Source organism: Neophocaena asiaeorientalis, unplaced genomic scaffold (assembly GCF_003031525.2).
Source record: "Neophocaena asiaeorientalis asiaeorientalis breed wild unplaced genomic scaffold, Neophocaena_asiaeorientalis_V1.1 scaffold220, whole genome shotgun sequence".
Classification (NCBI taxonomy): Eukaryota; Metazoa; Chordata; class Mammalia; order Artiodactyla; family Phocoenidae; genus Neophocaena; species Neophocaena asiaeorientalis.
Genome location: NW_020174042.1, coordinates 5,345,567 through 5,369,013, shown reverse-complemented (window position 1 = coordinate 5,369,013; position 23,447 = coordinate 5,345,567). Strand labels below are relative to the sequence as shown.

The following is a 23,447-nucleotide window of genomic DNA, read 5'->3' as shown; positions in this document are numbered from 1 at the left end:
ATCAGGTAAAAAAGTAACTGACAAGTAAATGATCCTGGATTGCAGATAGATCTGCTCACTTCTCTTAAGAGTCACTCAGCACCTGTATTTGAGTTATGCACAAGTTTTTAATTTGATCTTCAATAAAGAATTTAAATATTTCTCATAAATACCATTTAGGCTTTTGGGAATTCCAGTGGAAACACAGTTTGTAATAGGAGTTACAGTGATTCTTAAAAGACATTATGATAGTAATATATTTTAAGTATTACTGGTAATACTAAGAAGCTAGTAAGCTAAAGGCTTATATATTCCAATGGGTGTAAACGAAATATGTATATTTGTTTAAAATACATGAAACTATTGTTAGTCAGAACTATTGAACTATCCTATAGATAGCCACAGCCTTAGCAAACTAGCTCTTCCAGACACAACAGAGGTATTAAACCTTTTACATAAGAAAGTGCCCCCCTCCTGCCCCTGTGAGTTTCTTCCAGCTCTCAAATATCAGAACATAATTTCTAAGAGGGCATTAATAAGTTTGTTGATCTCAGTGTCTTTATGTTTTAGGTGGGTATTAGCACATTTAAGACTGTAATAATTCTTTCAGGCAACTAAAAGCAGCACAGCCTTACTGTTGCATTATCTTAGTGTCCATGCCATGAGCCAGGTGGTCATTTTATACGTAAATGTAGATGAGGAAGAGACTGGTATTTCTTTCTAAGTTAACAACCTCAGATGGGTTGGTGTTCCACATTATCTTGCACTCTTATCATTGGCCCACCCTTGTGGTGCTGGGTGGCTCAGGATGTTGCTAAGATATGATCCCCTTGCTCTCATCTTAGTGAAATGCACCCTTTTGGTTAAAAATCTTAAATATTAACATTAAAAAAATGAAGTACATCAAATTTATGAATTTATTTCTGTTAATTTTACCCCAATAAAATTGACTGTTTACAAAAAATTTTTTGATGCAGTTTTTTCATATATTAAAAAATTAATGACAATAAAGCACTATCTTCTAATCATATAATGCTTCTTACATTTCACTTACTAAAAAGTTGTTTAAGTACTTTTCTCTTAGCTTTGTTGTGGCATGGATATTTATATATAATTGTGGGGGTAATTAAAATTTAAAATAATTTCAATAGAAACACATACAATTTGTAGTAGGAGCTACAATCCAATGGAGTTTATTTCACACAAAGATTGTAATAGAAGTTGCGATAATGATAATGGCTTTTAACAAAATCATAGTCACAGCTAGTGAGTTAAAGGCTTATATATTCCTTTTGGTGTAATGAAAGTATATTCATAAGTTTTAAAATATATGAAAGTTTTGTTAGTATTAACATTTAAAAATATACAACCTTAATTGTGTTAAAGATATTTTGATATTTATTAACCACAAAACAATATATGGGCAGGTTTCTGGAAAATTACCTGGAACTTGTCATATTTATGTTGTTAGCTAAAAAATATTTAAGTATGTGGTTGCCATTTATTTTTGGAAAAGTATTGTAAGACTTCATTCCAGTATTGTGGTTATGTTTTTAATTTGATTTATTCTACCAGTGTCTCTTATTATTTAAAAAATATTTTCTCAATTTTCTTTTGTTAAAGAAACAAATGCCAGGAGAGCTGTAGACAGAGGATATGTCCAAGTCCTTTTAACAATTTATGTAGATTGGCACCGCCATGATAATCGGCATAGAAACATGCTCATTCGAAAAGGAATTTTACAGAGTTTAAAAAGTGTTACAAGCATCAAGTTGGGAAGAAAAGCATTTATTGATGCCAATGGGATGAAAATTCTTTATAACACTTCACAAGTGAGTTTTTAATTTTCTTCCTGTTATTATGATTACCTATTAATGATAGGATTTGGTTCTTAAGAATACTAGTATTTCTAAAAATACTCAAAAAGTATGATAAATATATTAAAAAAATCCAAAAGCCAAAAGGCACAATCGTTTCTCAAATGTGACATCAGACTGAGTTCGAGAAAGTGCTCAGTGCACATCTCTGCAATATGAGGTTTTTCCCCCATACGTAAAAGGAAGATGTATATAAATCTCTCCACTGGGCAGGAAGGAATTCTATATAGCCACGTTTTCTAAGGTGTGCAGTTGGCTATACTCAGTTTTGTATGTTCCCCTCATAAGTATTCACAAATCCTTTATGGCTGGTAAGGCAGATATGTTGTTTGTGAGTGTTCTCGGTCTTTCTCCTGGAGAGAATATTTTTAAATAGTGCAGGTACAGAAGTGAAACCTGGAGTTAGGAATCCTGGTTCTGCCAGCCATCTTATGCATAAACCTTCTCAACAATAGCTTTAGCAAGATTCTAGCATCTGCAGAGTGGGGATATTGCAAAGTAACCTTTTATTTTTACAAGGCTATAATTATTAGAACAAAATCTGTCTTGAAAATTCCAACCAGTCATCTTGGTTGTGCCGTTTTGGTCTTACACACAACAAATAATCTTTTTCTGTGTGAGAGTAGTTAAGAACACATATTTTATGTTCACTCTTAGCTTTTTCTTTTTTAGATCAATCACATGCACTTATTTTCACTATTCCTAATATAGACAGTGATGGATATTTGATATAGGAGGAAGAATTGGGTGACTTTGTTTATGCCACTTCACATTTATGAGCCTTAGTTTTTCACCTGTTTTGACAGGTCAGGTGTGAAGACTTCTACTGAAAATTTCACAGGTTATCAAAGTGCCATCTAAAGCCATCTAGATGTCACTTGTCAATAATAATAACAGTGTTATATGAAATAGTTTCAAATTCGCTGTTCACTAGTCCTTCTCAAGATTAGATACCAGGATAGCAAATTAAACTCTTAAAACTTAAAATTGTGATATTCAGGCTATTCTTTTATAAGTTGAACAGCTAACTTGTTAGGGGTGCTATTGCATGATAACTGATAGAATTTTGAGAAAAGCTCAGCCAAATGCACGTTCCTTTTTATTTTTTACACCTGTCTTAATTTCTTAATCTTTCTTCTTTTTTTCTTCTTCCCTTAAAGTTTCATTTTTATTTTATACCCTAGGCTTGCTAAATGCTCCCTAAGTCACTCATAGATATTACTTAGTGCTTTGGTGACTTCTGGCACCAAAGATGGTACTGATTTCTGCTTAGTTAAAATATTTAAGGAAAATTACTGCTAAATTTGCCATATGAGGTTCTTACTTAAAAAGAGATATCTCTGATTAGTCAAAGCTGTTTTATAATTACGTTAAATTTTTTGTGGTATTTGCCTTTTGAAAATTATTAATGTATTACTTTCCAAAGTCATGTAAAATTGTTTCACTTATTCACCAAAGGCACATTATCTTTTTTTTCTTTTCTTATAAAACAGGAATGTTTGGCAGTCAGGACCCTTGATCCTCTTGTCAACACCTCCAGTCTGATAATGAGGAAGTGTTTCCCTAAAAATCGCCTGCCACTCCCAACGATTAAAAGTTCTTTCCATTTCCAGTTACCAGTTATTCCTGTGACTGGACCTGTGGCCCAGCTCTACAGTTTACCCCCTGAAGGTAGGACCACATGCTTCTTGCTGGCTTTCAGTGGTTATTGGAATTGTGTGACTTTATCTATTTTTGCTTTTGTTCATCTCCCTAGCAAAAGAAGGTTTTAATGAACATGATAAACTTTCATATTATTTTTTAGTTAATAAATACTTCTTCAAATATAAGAAATTGAGATTGAGTAATAAAGGGAAGGAATGTGGGGTGTACTACGTATGTGGAAATGTGAAAAACTTTAAGTACCACACAGGAACAGTATTTGATAGTTTATATAAATTTTCAAAATCTAAGAATGTAAACATTAACTGTTTAGGTAATTCTATTTGAGCTTACATTTGTAGCTTTTTAATGAACTTCACTTTTTAAAGTTAAAGGTGTCTAATCATCAAACATGTTACAGTTTATGTCTAACAAAACTTGCACAGTTACTTACCTGATAGAAAATATCATAAATTGGCTCTTTGTCATTTTTGGTGCAATATTGTGTACATAGCAAAGGAAGTAAGAGTTTCCACTTCTTAATGTGGGGAAAAAGCAGAATTTTTTTATAAGACATAGCAAAATTCAAAAGAGAAAGTAGTCTAGGCTATTAATAGAATTTCTAAAGTATTTTCTTGTTAGGTGATCACTTTTTAAAAAAGTAAGAGGTTTTTAATTATATTTAAAAGCAATGCTTTGAAGTAAGTGATTTAAGAAAAATTTTAAGTAATTATAATTAGTTTATTATCCTCAATATAGATTTACCTATGGTATATATCACAGAGTTCACTGTTATGATTGCATTTCTAAAGTATTTAATTATTAAAGTAGAAGTTTAGTCTATATAAAATATCAAAATGGATTATTCAGAAACTTCCTTTAAAAGGTTTAAAAGTCTAAGTCTGGGACTTGATTAAACATAGCTAAGTGAAAACAGTGATCTAATTGCTTCTTCTCATTCCATTTAAAATTGCCAACAGACTTCAAAAATAGGGGGAAAATCTGTACTGAATCTGAAAACTAGATAAAAGGAGCATTCTCATGGAATAAACATAGGGTGTGCAACAAACATGTTGGAGAAAAGAATAGATTAAGGAAGAGTGTCAACTCTATTCACCCTTCTATGAAATGCAGTATCTCTGGCTCCAGGTTGAGGGCCACTAGTACCTAATTTGGAGGGAGAGTCAAGGAGCTGTTGGAATTTCTTTCTCTCTCTCAATGTAGGATTATGGAGGTTTAAGTGGCGGTCTAACTGGTAGAAAGCTTGTGAGACTTCACTATATGTGGCAGGTAGTAACACTGGGAGAGAGATAGGATATACCCCAGAGTGTTCTTTGTTCAGTGTCCAGAATAATCACATGGATAGAGAAAGCTGACTTGTAGTGCAGGGAATATATCAAACATGGGGAAAAAAAAGACAGAGATGATATTTTTCTGAGGGCTCCTTTTCTGCATCATTTCAGACTGATGGATCACTGAACTAGAAATGGAGACTTTAATTGACTAAGAAGGCTTCATGAATGGGATGTGAGAGCAGAGTTTTAATAGCAATTGCATAGACACAAGGAAAACACCCTGCTCTCCATCATTTTCTCACATATCAGGCTTCATTAAATTTATCACAATTTTCATTATTTTTTACCATCCTCAGTTAGACTGTAAATTCCACAAAGCTAAGACTGTTGTTTTTACCTTCATTTTATCCTCAGCATGCGTTAGATTGCATGAGTTATAATAAATGTGCATTTAACATTTGTTAATGGATGAATTGAGCTGGCCTCAAGACTTATTCTCTTAAACATTTAATGCCAAAAGATAGTGAAGCAGACTCTGGAGATTTGAAGGAAAAGAGTTCTGACTCAAGATTTCTGAACCCTTATTAGAAGCCACCCGTATGTGAAGGTGACATATTCTTAGATATGCAAGGGTACAGAAGCATATTGCCTAGGAACCCTTCTGAAGTAATTATATGAAATAATACTTCAGCCAGGCCAGTGATGAATTAAGTCAAGAATGCAGAAGACATGGTAGTAGAGTAATTGTATTTAACATTACAAATTGTTAATTATGTAATACTAAATAGTTGCCCTACTATTATTTTGAAATATATCAACTAATTTTTGGTGAAAGATACATAATATATGGCTATAGTAAACTGGGTCTTTTGCAATTTATATTCATAGATTTCTTAAATTATAATATTGTTGTATTTCTAAGATGGTAATTATAGAAATAGTGGCCCAAATACGTGTTTCAAAATGTAAAAGTAACATCTAGAGCAGAGATCCTTAGACTAAAATCTACTGAACCATAGGAATCCATGGATGGACCTCAGAGACTAAGAACCCTTTGAAATTCTGTATAAAATAAAGTATATTCCTTCTTGGAAAATATTCTTGAAGAGGTCCGTCCATCACTGCTATAGAAAAGTAAGAAAATATCCAAGATGCACAAAATCCGGAAAATGCTGAATACAAAGCGAGAACAAGCAAATCAGTTTCAGTAATAAGATATCTAAAAGGATAAAATACTCCCATTAAAAAAAAAGAGACTCTTAGGTTGGGTTAAAAACAAAATCTAAGTAGCTGATACATCCTGGAAACTCTTAAAACAGCAAGACTGAAAGCTTAAAATAAACAGATTGGCAACTGTGTATTTGTTTTTCTCAGCTCAAGAAAGGTGAGGAAGACATTATTACTACCCCACAAAATATAAATACAGAACAAAATGTTTAAAGCAAGATATCAAAGATGATTTTATACAAGCTAGATAATAACAAGTGTGCCAAGCACTAGAATAAAGGTAGATAAAGCTATAATTATTTGGATAATATGGAGAAATTGATAGAAACACAGCATTAGTGGGTGATTTTAATATACCTCTAAGTTCTTGGCAAGTTAAATAGAGGAGATCCAGTCAATCTAAGTGGATGCTGAAGATAGCTCATGTTAATACATTTGAAAATATGATTGAGATGGACAATATTTTAGGGAAATATAAATAACTAAAATTGACTTAAATAGTAGCAAACCCACAACTGAATATGCAATCAAGTTGCCTTCAGTGAAGACACCAAACAACGATGACTTTATAGATTAGTTCTCTCAACTTTCAAGAAATTTTCCTATGCTTTATTTTCCAGAGCATAGAAAAAAAAGAAAAGTTTAGAAGCTAGTATGTTGCTGAAATCAAAACCTGGTAAGAATAACCTGAAACAACTTACAGATCATTGTCACTCATGAAAATAAATATAAAAATCTAAAATACTAGAATATTGAATTGAGCGGCATTTTCAGATATAGGACACTTTGACAAAGTAAGGATTATTTTAGAAAGTAAGTTTATTGTAATATTAAGACTTTAATTAAAATTTATCAGTAGGTCAAAGCAAGAAAACCAATGATTATCTTAATAAATGCCGTGAAGAGTTTTGATGAAAATCATTATTAATTCCAGGTAAAATTTCTTAAGGAATATTTTCCATGCTAGCTGAGTATTATCTAACTCAGATCAGCAACCAACATCACAAATAGTTATGAAGTGTTAGAGGAAGCCTTTCTCAACCATTATTAGTTAACATTGTTTTGAAAACTCTGGCCAAATCAGTGAGACAGGGAAAGGAAAGGTATTAATCATTAAAAGAGTGAGATAAAATTATATCATTGTCTGCAGAGGGCGTTATTGCTCATGTGGAAAATCCAAGCAAATCAATTATAAAATGTATCTTAGACCAGATAAAAGTTCAGTGAAGTCCTGTTTACAAGATAGATAAATAAAATTCACTAGTTTTCTTTTGTGTGCGTACGCGCGCGCATGTAACAGAAAACACAAAGGGAAAGATCACATTTATAGGAGCAATAGGACGAACAAAATAAACCCCTTGAAATATACTTTCCAAAACCTTATGGAAAGTGCTGACTTGTACCTTTTAATTGTTATATCATACAGATACAGTATAATTTATCTAACTAGTTTCCTATTGATAGCCATTTAAGTTTTTTCCTATGTTTTTGTCTTCACTCTAAATGAGCCAAGGACATTTTGAAAACTAACAACAAGGATGATTTATATTCCCTGATTTTAATTGTGAGATTAAGTTATAATAATTGATATATATTGGTGATGGTACAAGAATAGATCATTGGAATAGAAAAGAAGCTCTCAGACACCCTAAGCTATATGACATTTCACATCTGGAGTATGAAACCAAAGGAAAATACCTATAAAGGAAGATATTTGACAGGTTTGCCTAAAAATTAAAAACATATTTTCTCTTTGATACTGAACTGCATTTTCCCTTCTCCCTACCCAAGGAGTTGTCTTTCTTATTTGCAATAGGCTTTTCTGAATTCAGTGCCCTCTTTTTTCCTAACAGTTCTTTTACCAAATGTCAGTTTTTCCTATGTTTATCCACGACTAACTGGCATTAGTACATTGACATAAATAGACCCGGTTACTCTATGCAATATAAATACTTACTTTGTGTGGTCTATTTCTGAAAGAATTTAGAGCAATTTCGTAACTCTGTTAGGATAGACTGAGCTGCTGTTACACAGTGACCCAGTACAGTACCACAGTCCCTCAAGCAACAATAGTAATAACAGACGTTTTTATAGCACATACTCTCTCTTTTTTAGAAATAAATCAATTAATTTATTTTTTGGCTGTGCTGGGTCTTTGTTGCTGCGTGCGGGCTACTCCTTGTTGCGGTGCATGGGCTTCTCATTGTGGTAGCTTCTCTTATTGCGGAGCATGGGCTCTAGGTGCATGGGCTCAATAGTTGTGGCACACGGGCTTCGTTGCTCCATGGCATGTGGGATCTTCCCAGACCAGGGATTGAACCCATGTCCCCTGCATTGGCAGGCGGATTCTTAACTACTGCACCACCAGGGAAGTCCCATATAGCACATACTCTTTGCCTGGCACGTTATATATATTAACTCCTTTAAGTCTCCCAAGAACAGTATGTGTGGGTATTTCCATTTTATAGATGAGGAAACTGAGACACAACTTATGTAACTTGCTCAAGGTCAAGTAGTTAGTAACTCAAGGAGCCAGGATTTGAATTAGGTATTCTGTCTCCAGAGCCTATTTGCTACACTGCCATGAGATAGGTTTTTTTTTTCTCTCTCACATACCCATACAGAAGATGGGTAGGTGATCCTGGACAGTAGGCCCCTGTCCACCAGGTCATCAAAGGAAAAAGATTCTTTTTGTTTTCATCATCTCGTATGGTGGTTTCCTCATGTGCATGTGGAAAATGGTAATGGAAGAAAATGGAGAGGACAATTTTCTTTTTAAAGGATGTGACCTGGAGTTTGTATTTGCAACTTTGCCTCACATACTGTTGGCCAAAAATTAGTCATATGGCTGTAACTACTGTGAGGGAGGCTGCAATCTATAACCTCTAGCTAAAACTCAGAGGTTCTGTTACTGAAATGAAGGAGAGGAGAACAGATACTTGGGTGGGAGGAATTTATAATCTTTGCTATGATAAATCACATTGGAAATGGAAGTGTAAAAGAGTTTAAAGAAGGTTACATCAGCAAGATGTAGGCGTAGGAGGCCCCAACACTTGTCTCCCCTGCAAATGCAGCAAAAACAATAAATAACCAACTACAAACTGATGAAAATATCTCAGGGATAGCTCTGAACTTCAATGAAGAAGCATCAGAAACCATGCAGAACTCAAAACCTGAGGATGGCCACATAGAAAAGTACAGGAAGCATTTTATCTCCATCACCCCATTCCCCGGTCTAGAGCAGCTTGGTACCAGAGGGTTCCCCTCAGTAGAATTTTACCCCATGGAGAAAAGGACAGCAGAAGAATCCCAGTGAGCCTTGCTGCTGTGGATGTTTATAGCCTTTGTTTCCAAGGCTTTGCAAGTCTTCACCAAAGTTGATTTCAGCTAACGGAGCTGCCTGGAGTCCTGCCTCTTGCATTTGTTCCTTGGGGTTGGAGCTCTTGCTGTGGGCTCATATAGCTGCTGCATCTCCCCTCAGCTGGACTCACTACAGTGAGCCCCAGAGCTCCAGACCTCATTTTCATGAGAGATCTGCACATTCTCGCACCTTAGACACCAATGCCACTGCCACAGCAAGTGCACCAGTGCCCAAGGACCCAGGCTTTGTGGTGCTTCCACATGCACCTGATTGTAGGACCCTGGCTGGCTCTGTTACTGCTGTGAGATCCAGCATACCAGATCAGGTGCCAAGGGGGATCCCGTTAGCTAGAACTTCCTCATATAGGCAGAAAAGAGGAGTTCAAAAAGACCCTAGCAGCCTTTGCCCCTGAGGATCCCAATAGCCCTAGCTACCACTGCTACCTGAGGACCTCCATAGTATAGGCCACAGAAGACCCCTACAGTCAGTGCTGATGTTGACCTCAACTGATGGAGCTGCATAAAGACGCCACCACTGTGCCTTCCCAGGAAGCAAAGACGCTGCGTGCTACCCAGCTGGTGCTCTTACAGTCACCTTCAGGTGAAAGTCTTTCCCTACCCAAGCCAATCCAAAAAGGCTGGAAGAGTTGACTGCATCCTCAGATGTGCAGACATCAATACAAAACCTTCAGAAACCTGGAAAAGCAAGGAAACATGACACTGCCAAAGGAACACAGTAACTTTTCAGTAACTGAACTTAAAGAAGTGGAGATCTGTGAGTTATCTGAAAAAGAATTCAAAATAAAGAAGCTCAGATACTTCAAGAGAAGACAGAAGCAATTCAGTGAACTTAGGAAAACAATACATGAACAAAATGAGAAGTTCAGTGAAGAGTAAGAAATCATAAAAAGAACCAAATTCTGGACCTGAAGAATACAATGAATAATGCAATAGAGAACTTCAGTATCAGGCTCAATCAAGCAAGAGAAAGAATCTGTGAACTTGAAGACAGACCTCATGATATTATAAGGTCAGAGGAGAAAAAGAAATCAGAAAGAAAAAGAGTGAAGAAGGCCTATGTGAATGGTGGAACACGATTAAGTGAAACAACATCTGTGTAATGGGAGTCTCAGAAGAAGAAGAAGAGAGAAAGGGACAGAAAACTTATTTAAAGACATAGTGGCTGAAAACTTACCAAATCTGGTGAAGATATGGCTATGTAGGCGCACAAGCTCAAAGATCTGCAAATAGATTCATCCCTCAGAGATCTTCACCAAGACATTTTCATCAGGCTCTTAAGGCAAAGGGAGGATTTTGAAAGCAACTAGAGAAAAAACTTGTTACCTATGTGGTAATACTGATAAGCCTATTAGTAGATTTCTCGGCAGAAGCCTTGCAGGCCAGGAGAGAGTGGGATGATATATTCAAATTGCTTGAAGAAAAAAACTGTCAATCAAAAACACTTTACCCGGGACTTCCCTGGTGGTGCAGTGGTTAAGAATCCGCCTGCTAATGCGGGGGACGTGGGTTCAAGCCCTGGTCTGGGAAGGTCCCACATGCCGTGGACCAACTAAGCCCGTGAGCCACAGCTACTGAAGCCCGTGCGCCTAGAGCCCATGCTCTGCAACAAGAGAAGCCACGGCAATGAGAAGCCCGCGCACCGCGATGAAGAGTAGCCCCTGCTTGCTGCAACTAGAGAAAGCCCACGTGCAGCAATGGAGACCCAACACAGCCAAAAAAAAAAAAAAAAAAAAACTTTACCCATCAAAGTTGTCCTTCGGAAATGAAAGAGAGATAAAGAGTTCAACAGAAAAACAAAAGCTGAATGCCCACTCTCACCATTTTTACTCAGCATGGTGCTAGATATCCTAATTATGGCAATCAGGCTAGAAAAAAGAAAGAAAATGCATCCAAGTCAGAAAGGAAGAAATGAAATCATCTCTGTTTGCAGATGACATTATCTTATATATAGAAAACTGTAACATCTCCACCAAAAAGCTGTTAGAACTAATAAATGAATTCAGTAAAGGTACAGGACACAAAGTTAATATACAAACCATCAGTTGCGTTTCTCCACACTAATAATGAACTATCTGAAAGAGAAATTAAGAAAGCAATCCCATTTACAATAGCATCAAAAACAATAAAGTACTTACGACTAAGTTTCACCAGGGAATTGAAAGACCTGTTCACTGATCAATAAGACACTGTTAGAAGTTATTGAAGAAGACACACAAAAAAATTGAAAGATATCCTGTATTCTTGAGTTGGAAGAATTAATATGAAAATGTTCATGCTGACCAAAGTGATCTTCAGAATCAATGCAATCCCTATCAAAATTCCAGTGTCATTTTTCACAGAAATACAAAAACTATCCTAAAATTTGTATGGAACCACAAAAGACCCCAGATAGCCAAAGCAATCTTGAGAAAGAAGGACAAAGCTGGAGGCATCACACTTCCTGATTTCAAGCTATTATGAAGCTATGGTAATCAAAATAGTATGGTACTCAAATAAAGCAGGGCACATAGACCAGTGAAACAGATTAGAGATCCCAGTCATAAACCCAAACATATTATGGTCAACTAGTTTTTGATAAGGGTGTCAAGAACACACAATGGGGAAAGGACAGTCTCTAATAAATGGTATTGGGAAAAACTAGGTATCCACAAAAGAATGAAACTGGACCCCTGTCTTACACCATTCACAAAAATTGACTCGAAATGGATAAAAGACTTTACATATAAGGCCTGAAACTATAAAACTCCTAGAAGAAAACTTGAGGGAAAAGATCCTTGACATTGGTCTTAGCAGTGATTTCTCGGGCAAGATAACAAAAGCACAGGCAACAGAAACTAAACGAGTGGGACTACAACAAACTAAAAAGATTCTGCAGAGCAAAGGAGACAATATATTGAAAAGGCAGCCTACAGAATGGGAAAAGATAATTGCAAACCATATATCTAATAAGGGTTTAATATCAAAAAAATACAAAGAACTCACATAGCCGAATGGTACAAAAGAAGATAGTCCAATTAAAAGTGGGCAAAGGACTTGAATAGACATTTTCCCAAAGAATTATGTACAAATGGCCAGTAGATAATGAAAAGGTGCCTTACATCAATAATCATCAGGGAAATGCAAACCAAAACCACAAAGAGATATTACCTCACACTTCTTAGGTTGGCTGTTATCAAAAAGAGAGAGCAAATAGCGAGGATTTGGAGAAAACAGAACCCTTATACACTGTTGGTGGGAACGTAACATGGTACAGCTAATATGGAAAAGGACATGGAGGTTCCTCAAAAAATTAAAAATAGAACTACCATACCAGCAAACCCACTCCTGGGTATATATCCAAAGGAATCAAAGTCATTATCTTAAAGAGATATCTGTATACCCATGTTCATTCCAGCATTATTTACAATAGCCAACATTTGTAAACAACCTTAATGTCTTTCCATGAATGAATGGATAAGGAAAAGTGATTCATATATATGATGTACATATATCATATATATGAATATTATTCAGCCAATTAAAAAAAGGAAATGCTGCCATTTGCAACAACATAGATACATGGATAAATCTGGTGGGCATTTATGCTAAGTGAAATGTGCAAGGCAGAGGAAGACAAATACTGTATGGCATCACTTATATGTGGAATCGTTGAATAAAAAAAAAACGATTTCATAGAAACGGAATAGAAAGTTGGATTCCAAGGGCTGGGAGAATGGTCAATGGGGTGATAAGATCAAAGGGTATACATTTTCAGTTTTAAGAAGATTAAGTTCTGAGGATCTAATGTACAACATGGTGACTATAGTTAATACGGCATTGAGTTTCTGAGAGTAAATCTTAAGCATTCGCACCACATGCACACGCACACACACGTACACAAAGTGTTAACAGTGTTAACCATGTGAGGTGATGGACGTATTAATTATCTTCATCTTGATAATCATTTTACCATGATTTACCATTTTACCATATATCATCACATTTTACACTTTCAATATATACAGTTATATTGTCAATTATTCCTCAATAGAGTCAAAAAATAAAAGCAAAGTTTAGAAAAATGTCCTTTAAAAGTATTCTCTACTTTGTTTTAATGCACTCATTTGCTTACATGAGTACTCTCAGAGTACTCCTTTACTCTTCTTTCCTTGTGTGCCCCACGTCTATGGTCCTCATGTCCTTTTACATTCTGTTTCCTGGGTTTTTCTCTAATGCATACTCATTCTTCATCCCCATTACTGCTGTATTGGTCCAGACAGTTATTGTCATTTCCTCTGTTAATTGGTCCCCCTTCATATATATGCTCCCTTTCTCATACCTGCCAGAGTGATCTTTTGAAAAATGTAAGTTAAATCACTCTCCTCTTTAAAATCCCCAGTGCTTATCTTCCATCGGATGAAAATCTAAACTAATTGGCCTATCATACCCTTCATTTTCTCATTCTTATTTGCTTCTCCTAGTACTTTCTCAAGCATACAAGTTAAGTCACGATTAACTTATTTTGCAAAGATATAATTTAAATTCTTTATTTTTGCATTATTATTTCTTCTTCTTAAAAGCCACACTCACACACTCTTATGTTCACCCAGAAAGCTGCTATATTTTTCTCCAAGATACTGCTTAATTATTACCTGTTTTGTGAAGTGATCACTAATAACCTTGGCCCCAGGCAGTTTGCATTTATTATTCCATTCCCATGGCATTTTTAAGTATATGCCTTCATTAGGTGTATACCTTTTGTATTATAATTATTTTTTGTTCTTTCTCTCTTTAACTTCATAAGCTCCCTGAGGCAGGGGCACATCTTTTAAAAAGTTCCCAGCACACAACACAGTGCATGGTACATGGCAGTCAGTGAAAGAAATAAATGGGGAGTGAATTGTAAATGGATGAAGAGTTATTGAAATTTATCATAAACAGGAAACGAGGTGTTTCATTCAGGCTGTTGCAACGTAAGACATTATTAATTTTTTAGAACTGGACAACATTAGTAAAAAAGCTTATATATTTTTAGAGTGCTTTTCCAAATTTTGAAGTACTTTCACTTCATCTCATAGGTTTTTCAATACCTGGAACAACCTTAGAGACATTTTTTATAAGGAAATTTCATTTACTTTTCCATTGGTGATTGAAATACCAGTGTTTTATATATATATATAACATTCTACTTTTGGATGTGCATGTTATAGAATGCTTACCTCTGACCTACTTATAGCACATTTTGTATCACAGTGGATGACGTAGTAGATGAAAGTGATGACAACGATGATATTGATTTAGAAGCTGAAAATGAAACCGAAAATGAAGATGACCTAGATAAAAATTTTAAGGTTGGTATAAATTTCTGTGTTTAGTCAACTTTATAAATTGTATTCACAGGTGTAGAACAAAGATTGGGTAGATATGTATAGCTAACAGTAGATTAATTTGTTTTGTCCACATCTTTTTATCATGGATGACTATGGACATTAAGCTATTGAAAGGAAAATAATGTTGCTTTGAATACATTAGTCTGAAAAGGGCCTTTAAAAAAGTTATTTTCACTGTCTCTGACAAGGAAGATTTTATCTAACCTTTCTGACTTAGATTTTAAAGTCTAAGGAAATCTAAGGGTGAAGGAAAGTGTTTTTTGAGACTCTTAGGTGGCAACCCGTTTTGCTTTGTTAAGTGGTAGAGGGGGCCATTTTAGTATCTGCAGAAAAACATCTTAACTCCTTTATTCTTCAACTGTTTAGCTTAATGCCTTTTGGGGCACAGGGTGTTCATTTGACTCTTGTCTGCTTGGGCCTTTTTGTCTTGAAATGCTACATCAAAATTGGGGTACACTGAGTATTTGACTCTCTCTGGAAATAGAATCTAAGATACTGGAAGGAGATTTCTATCTTAATAGCAGATGTAGAACCAGTTTTATTATCACCAGATGTGATCACCAAGGCAAGCTTTGGCGAAATTGTCATGGTAGCCAGTCTAGACAACATGATGGCATGCATCCTGGCCTCAAGAAGCTACAAAGATGAAAAACAGTGCAGGCTCTGGTGTTCAAGGCAAAAAATCTGGGGTAACTGTGTTGGTGGTTCTGGACTTGACATGGTGAAAGAACTGGTAGGATCCAAGTTAGAAGAGTTTATATTCTGCATGTAAAGTGTTCCTTAGATAACAGGAGGTATATTAAAATCAACTGTTTGGATTATTTAGGAAGTGAGTGTTTAGAGATAGTAAAATTTCCTAGATTAATATTAAGTTTATAATTTAAAGTTTTGTATTTCGATGGAAACCTTTCTTTTATGTATGTTTCCATGTGTATTAAAAACAAAGTATGTTGAGTGTAATTTATTCTTCATGGCTCAGGGTCCTCATTAAAAATATCTGTTGTGGGCTTCCCTGGTGGCACAGTGGTTGAGAGTCTGCCTGCTCATGTAGGGGACACGGGTTCATGCCCCGGTCCGGGAAGATCCCACATGCTGTGGAGCGGCTGGGCCCGTGAGCCATGGCCGCTGAGCCTGCGCGTCCGGAGCCTGTGCTCCGCAACGGGAGAGGCCACAACAGTGAGAGGCCCACGTACCGCAAAAAAAAAAAAAAAAAAAATCTGTTTTGACCACTACAGATGTAAAGATGGAGATTGGCAGGGAAATAGAACTCAATAGGAATTTATAACAGTGATTCTAATTTTTCTGCTTGAAAATTGTCAGTGTGTATGCATGAATACATATTTAAAAATTTTTTAAAAATCGTATGGGAATAAGTTTCATATATTATGTATCATGGTCATTTACCCATAAATACATTAGTGTATACTTCCTCTAAGGACAGTGATATAGTAATCTTTCAGTGTCCTAGGGGGAATTGGTTCCAGGACCCACCTCAGATACCAAAATCCACAGATGCTCAAGTTCCTTATATGAAATGGCATAATATTTGCATGTAACCTATACACATCCTCCCATATGTTACATAACCACAATACAATTACCAACTTAATACATTTATAGTGATATATCATTTTTATCTAATCTACCATCCACATTCCATTTCGTCAGCTGATCTAATAATCCCCTTTAAAAGATTTTTTTTTCTTTCTCCAGTATAGGATCTAGCATCAGGTATTGCATTTAATTGTCATGTCTATTAAGTCTCCTTTAATTTAGAACATTTCCACATATTTCTTTGCCTTTTTTGACAGTCACATCTATATAATATACAGTTATTGGCAGCATTATTCACTGGGGTGTTCAAGATTGCTCACATTTTCCCCATTTTACCTTAACACAGCAGTTATAATAATAAGAAAAAATAATAGATTGAATTTATTGAACAGTTAATCCTGTGCTAGTCCATGCACTTTACACATACAGGCATACCTCGTTTATTGCACTTCCCTTTATTGAGCTTAGCAGATACTGCGTTTTTAACAAATTGAAGAAGGTTTGTGGCAACCCTGTGTGGAGCAAGTCTGTTGGTGCCATTTTTCCAACAGCATTGGCTCACTTCATGTCTCTGTGTCACATGGGTAATTCTAACAATATTTCAAACTTTTTCATTATTAATATATTTGTTATGGTGATCTGTGATCAGTGACCTTTGATGTTACTATTGTAATTGTTTAGCAATGAAGTATTTTTTAATTAAGGTATTTACATTGTTTTTTTAGACATAATGTATTGAACACTTAATAGACCACAGTATAGTATAAACATAACTTTTGCATGTATTGGGAAACCAAAAATTCGTCTGATTCTCTTTATTGCGACATTTGCTTTATTGTGGTGGCCTGGAACTGAAGCTGAGATATTTCCGAGGTATGCCTGTAGTAACCATTAAGTCCTGATAGTAATCCTGTAAGGTATGTGGTATTATTACCTCTGCTTTACAGGGCTGATAATTAGAAACCAGAGGTACAGAAAGGTTATCGGTGTAGCTGATAAGAGGTGGGACCAAGATGCAGAATAAAGCATTCCAGTGTGAATGTTTGCTTTCTTTACCACTCTGCTCTGCTAAATATTACTTTTTTTCAAGGGCTACAGAATTGTTGTCTCTTTGACACTGCTGAGCTGTGTTATCTTATTTTTCTTCTTTACCACTGTCTGCTTCTTACTCATGTTGTCTGTTACACTTGGACTTTGCTTAGTTTTTCCTTTTTATCTAAATCACATCACTTTTTTCATGCTTTAGGTGAACCTGCTACATTGTAGTGGGTATAATATCTGTATTCTAATGTGACTGTAGTCATAGAGACTGTTTTTTCCTCACCATAGTGATTCAGTTCTCTTTGCCCCAGATTTTTCAGAGTTTGGAGCATTTATAGAAACCTGGAGGTTCTGTTGTAGAAGAGTCGTCTCCAGATTGCCAGGACTTGTCAGTATATAAGCTTCAATGTATTCTTCTTTTTTCTCCTTAATTTTAGAAGAACTTTAAAGGAGTAGTAGGTTTATTTCTTCTGAGTGTGTCAGGAGCTCTTTATCTTTGTTTTTCCCCCAACCAAAACACAAAATTTCTTGCTATTGACCTCTCAAAGTATAGTTTTCTTTCCTCACTGTGCCTGTTTTACAGGAAAATTTTTTTTTAATTTTTAAAATAGCTACTTTGTAATGCTATATCTTCATAAAATAGTAATGAATATTGAACTACTAGTATGTTTAGAGTAAGGAATATCTTTTAAAAAATTTTTATTATTTTGAAAGTATTATCTACTTTAATATATAGATAATATACTATTATCTACTTTAATAGATGCTAATCAAGAAAGTTACATATTTTTGGTTCATCAATGCATAATTTAAGGATATATGAAATTATATATTCATGTAATAATTACACAATTATGATACAGTAATTACTATGATACTCTTTAAATAAAACCAGTCTTTATAATTTATGGCAATGGAGAAAATCTTTTTATTGGTTAAAGAAATAATAGCTAAATTTCTGAATATGAAATATGAGAAATATATAGTATATTGTTTTTTAAATTATGTGTTAATATGACAATATATAAATATAATCAGGTACATGTATATAAAGCATTTTAAGGATTGACACATAGTAGAATGAATTTAAGTCTGAAAAATAAGTACTTTACTCTGATAGTAAGATAAATGTAAAATTGAAGATGAATACCAATTGAAAATTAATAAGTGGTCTTATTAACTCTCTTTAGCCATCAGTGAAGGTAATGATGGATTTGTATTTGTGTAAGGCCAGAGTTGTTGAGGGTCCTAGAAAATAGCTTGGATAGTAGGTAACTCACACTTGTCTTTCCATCATGATGTACATTAGCTCTTTGTACACACACAGATCAAATTGATCCTGGATACATATCCTATTCCTCTGAGGTCATATTTCTTTACATTTACCGTCTTTTTTTTCCCGAAGGGACATGGAAATCATTTTTGGCTGTTGTTCCACTCCTCATTGTTTTTTTCCCCTGAAAAACAGAGTGAATGGTGGTAATGGGCTTTTCTAAGGGTGCGTGATAACCATTAGTCGCTCTTGAGGCAGTGCGTTATATTGACTAACAGTGTATCCTTTGAAATCACTGATTAGTGATTTCACATGCTGGCTCCTCTCTTTGCAAGCCACTTAACCTCTCTGTACCTCAGTTTCCTCTTTAATTAAATGGAGGTCATGATACTATCTGCTTCATAGTATTCTTACCCTTAGATCATTATGTAAAATCCTTAGCACAGTCTGTCACATATTTTCATTGCTCTATAAAAGTTAGTTATTTTGATTATCACCACCACCATCATATACTTACATTTTTCAATTTAGTTTTCTTAAGTTTTACTGCCCTTTAATCCGAGCAAAACGATGGTAGTTGGGGAGATTTGGCGGGGGGAACATAGTTTAGTTTCGATCTTGATGTTAGTTTTTCTATCTTGAGGAGCCCAAATACCATGCTATGTTAGTATAATCTTTGATAAAAAGAAAACACAACATAACAACCAAAATAACAATAACACAACAACCAAAAAATGTAAGCAAATTTTAATTTACAATGAAATGAATACAACCTTTCTGCAGTGATTATTCTCTATGTACATGTAATTAATAATTTGGAAAGCTTTAAATCTGAAATGTATTTTGTAATTTTTCGTTTTTCTTAATTGGTGACATACCGTTTTTATTATTTCAGAATGATGATATTGAAACGGACATTAACAAACTAAAACCCCAACAAGAACCAGGACGAACAATAGAAGAACTTAAAATGTATGAACACCTTTTCCCTGAGCTTGTTGATGATTTTCAGGTATACAGAAAATTCAACATCTTAACTAATATTAAGAAAAAGTTCTTTTTTTCTTAGACCTATAATCACTGTTTTCAATTCTAAAAAATGAAAGTAGTGTTGCTTTTCTGAGTGACATTGGACAAATTATTTCAGCATTCTGAGCTTCAAATTGCTGTCGGTAAAATGAGAGAACTAGGCCATTTAATTTTTGGACTAGCTTTTAAATTTTTTAATCATTTTTGTTTATCAAGTTAATTGACAGTTTTTTATTCTTTTTAAAAATAATCTTTAAAATGGCATTTCAGAATCTTATGTTAAAGCCTTATTTTTATCAGTTGCTTTCAACTGAGGGGAGATGAGAGCTGAGAAAATGCTTAATTAAAAATATAGTCTATGCTCGTTGAATTGTTTTTCCTGGTAGTCACCATATAAGCATGGAAGGTTGGGGAAAGAGGACAACTGGAAGTCTTTGAATCTAAGTTGCTTCATAAGGACAGTGACTTCTTGTTAACATTTCTTACCCTCATTTATTTACTGGAACATAGTATTCAGCTTGGATTGCACAGCAAGTAAAGCTGATTGAATTGATGGCTAGTAGTAAATATAGTTTCTAACGCTCACTCTGCTGCTCACTTTTGGTGGGTCCTTGAGTAAGTCCCTGAAACTGCCCAGAATATTAAACTGTAAAATAAAGGGTTTGAACTGATAATCGTAGATTTATTTAGCCCTTGCTGCCAACCCCCGCTCCCTCTCTCCCCAACCCCTGCCCCCCCACCCCCCGCCAAGTTTCACACACTAACAGTGTATTCTGGTTATAATTCCTGGTTGCAATAATTCCTGGTTGCTCAAAGAAAAAGACTTAAATGTGAAGCTGTATGTGAGAAATAAAAACAGAGAAATACTTACTAGCTAATGTTTACATTTCACAGTTCTAATTATTCAGGTTTCTCTTTGGGAACTAATGAGCTTTTGGATGCAATAGAAGAAGCAGCAAGTTGCTCCCTCTCCCCCTCCCCCAGTGTCTTGGTACTCCCCATAGATTTGGGGTATGTTGGAAGGTACGTTGAAATCAGGGGTAGTAGAAAGAGGGCAGGAATGAAGGAGAGGTTATTTGTCAACGAAAAAGAAGAAGACAAGAAGAGGCATTTGGGAAAGGATACAGGGTGATTTTCTTTCATGCCACCTACAGGAAGTATCTGGCTGCCCTTTGCACACTTTTGTGCCCAACTAAGAACCGCTTTAAAATAAAACTCCAGAGATAACAAATACTGCCAATGTAAAGCAGAAAAAATATATTGTGGAAGGGGTTTGGGGAAGGAATTGATTATTCTGTGAAGAAATGACCTATTTTCTTCTCTATTTGTATACATATAAGAATTATATAATGTGAGTAAAAACTGTAGGAGTTTTGATGTGGGAATAGGGATGACTAGTTGTTTAATAGGTGTTAAGGTCAGGATTTTGATCCTCATTATTTCACAAGCCAGTTCTTTTCTTGTAGACTATGTTGATGAGTACTGGTACATTTGCCTATTAGTTCAACAACCAGAATAGGCCACCCGTGATGGTTTCCTGCTTGGCACCTTTGAAGAGCTGGCCAACTTGTGTTTTAGTTTGGCGGCTCCTAGAACAGACTCCTACTTTTGGCCTGACTTGGTGTGACCAGGGTCAGATGGTAAAGACAGGTGTGTCTGAGTGTTAAGAGCTCTGAGGATTCTTCCCAAGTGAGTTACCCCTTTTTACTGTGTTTAAGCAAAAGAAGTTACTTCCAGTACTTCAGATAGTACATATTTATTAATGCCATATTTTTAAAGCTTAAAGTAGAATAGTTAGCTCTATGTATATAGTATATGTTGCGGGAAATAGCACATTTTCTTCTATGTACGTAATTGGAAAATCATTCTAAAGTAATTGTGTTGGCACACTTTCTCATTTTTCAGTTTCAGAGGAATGCACTGTTCAAACACTTTAATCTCTAATTTTTTAAGTGTGTGTTGGAACTATGTACAGGCTGCGATATTTAAGTGATGTATTTTTGAGAATTAAAAATATTTGGTTGGCTCTAAATAGGAAGTGTTTGAAAGAATGTTTTTCAGCTATCATTGTATCAAATGATACAATGATATGAGGTGGCAGATCATGAGATATTAAACAGAAATGGAATTAATTTTGATTATGACGTTTTCCACTTGGATTTGCATGTCACTTTCAACATCAACCACTGAAGCTTAAAATTACTTGATGTGTTTGTTTTTACCTGAACACCACCCACTTTGTTTCCAGATGTGTTAAAGCTACTATTCAATGGCCTGACGGAGGCAGAATGAGTGCATTTGAAGTCCACATAAAGAATTATTAAAGTAGTTAGCAACAGACTTTTTTAAGGGGACCTTACGCATGCTTTTAAAGCTATGATTATTTATTTGTAGTGACAAGTATAGTTTTATTTTCTTTTGTTTCTTGATAGCAGAATATTAGAAGTGTCAAAATCCTGCATTTTCACAGCTCTGTTTTCATACATCTGTGGTAGCATGATGACATTTACCATATGGACTTTTGTTATGTTTATTTCTTTCCCCTCTTTTTTTTTTTTTTTTTTTTTTTTGTGGTACGTGGGCCTCTCACTGTTGTGGCCTCTCCCGTTACGGAGCACAGGCTCCAGATGCGCAGGCTCAGCGGCCATGGCTCATGGGCCCAGCCGCTCCGCGGCATGTGGGATCCTCCCAGACTGGGGCACGAACCCGTGTCCCCTGCATCGGCAGGCGGACTCCCAACCACTGCGCCACCAGGGAAGCCCCTCTTTTTAATTTGGTTTTAAATTTTTATTAAAGTTATGCATGGACAAAGTTTAAAGAGCAAATAGTTTTACATAGTCTAATTAGGAAAAGCTGTAGTCTCCTTCCTATCTGCTCTTTCCTACAATCGCCTTTCCATATGTTTTTGAAGTTAATCCCTGTATTTCTAAATGATATGCTTACAGTGCCATGTCTTTATCATGCTTTCATTCTCTCTCTCTCTCTTTTTACTATCATCTTAAGATAGACGTCCAGTAATTTTCAGCTTTTCTTCTTTTCTAATATTTACATTTTGAGGCTATAAATTTCCCTCTAATTACTGTTTTAGTTGCATCACACAGGTTTTGAAATTTAGTGCTTTCATTATCTTTGTTTTGAAACTTTTTTTCCATTATGACTTTTTCCTTTGATTCATTGGTAATGTCAGAGTTGGCTTTTTGATTTCCAGCTTCTTGTTTATCTTTTTATTGACTTCTAGCATATTGTAGTAGGATGAGAGGACATATCCTTTGTGATTATAATCTTTTGAAATTTTTGAGGCTTATAACTTTGAATATGGTCAATTTTTGTTATTATTTCTCATGTCTTTGAAAAGAACTCTGCTGCAGTTAGGCACGGTTGTATATTTGCCTAATAGGACAAGATTGTTAATTGTGTTTAGAAGCTCTTTTCTATCGTTATGGATTTTTATTCCTGTGTTATCAATTACTGAGAAAAGTGTGTTAAAGATTTCTCATTATGATTGCAAATATGCTTCTTTTTGCAGCTGTGTCAGTTTTTGTTACATATTTTTGGAGGCTTATTATTTATTGTGTATAAGTGTAAATTGATTTCTCTTCCTTTCAAATTGAACTTTTTTTTTTTTTGGCTGCGTCAGGTCTTAGTTGCGGCATGCAGGATCTTTCCGTGCAGTGCATGAGCTCTCCATTGTGGCGCGTGGGCTTCTCTCTAGTTGCGGTGCACGGGCTCCAGAACACATGGGCTCTGTAGTTTGCAGCATGTGGGCTCTCTAGTTGAGGCA

The 23,447-nt window shown here is 35.4% G+C and overlaps 1 protein-coding gene across 5 annotated transcripts in view; it reads left to right on the top strand.

Annotated features, from left to right (window-relative positions):
- The window catches only part of AGTPBP1 (ATP/GTP binding carboxypeptidase 1), a 168,387-nt gene that overhangs the window by 62,999 nt on the left and 81,941 nt on the right, over window positions 1-23,447 (top strand). For all 5 annotated transcript variants that reach the window (XM_024753796.1, XM_024753793.1, XM_024753795.1 and 2 more), the window contains 4 exons: window positions 1,603-1,811; window positions 3,350-3,527; window positions 14,633-14,730; window positions 19,533-19,649. In XM_024753796.1, coding sequence (XP_024609564.1) covers window positions 1,603-1,811; window positions 3,350-3,527; window positions 14,633-14,730; window positions 19,533-19,649 — 602 coding nt within the window. The remainder of the gene's footprint in view (window positions 1-1,602; window positions 1,812-3,349; window positions 3,528-14,632; window positions 14,731-19,532; window positions 19,650-23,447) is intronic.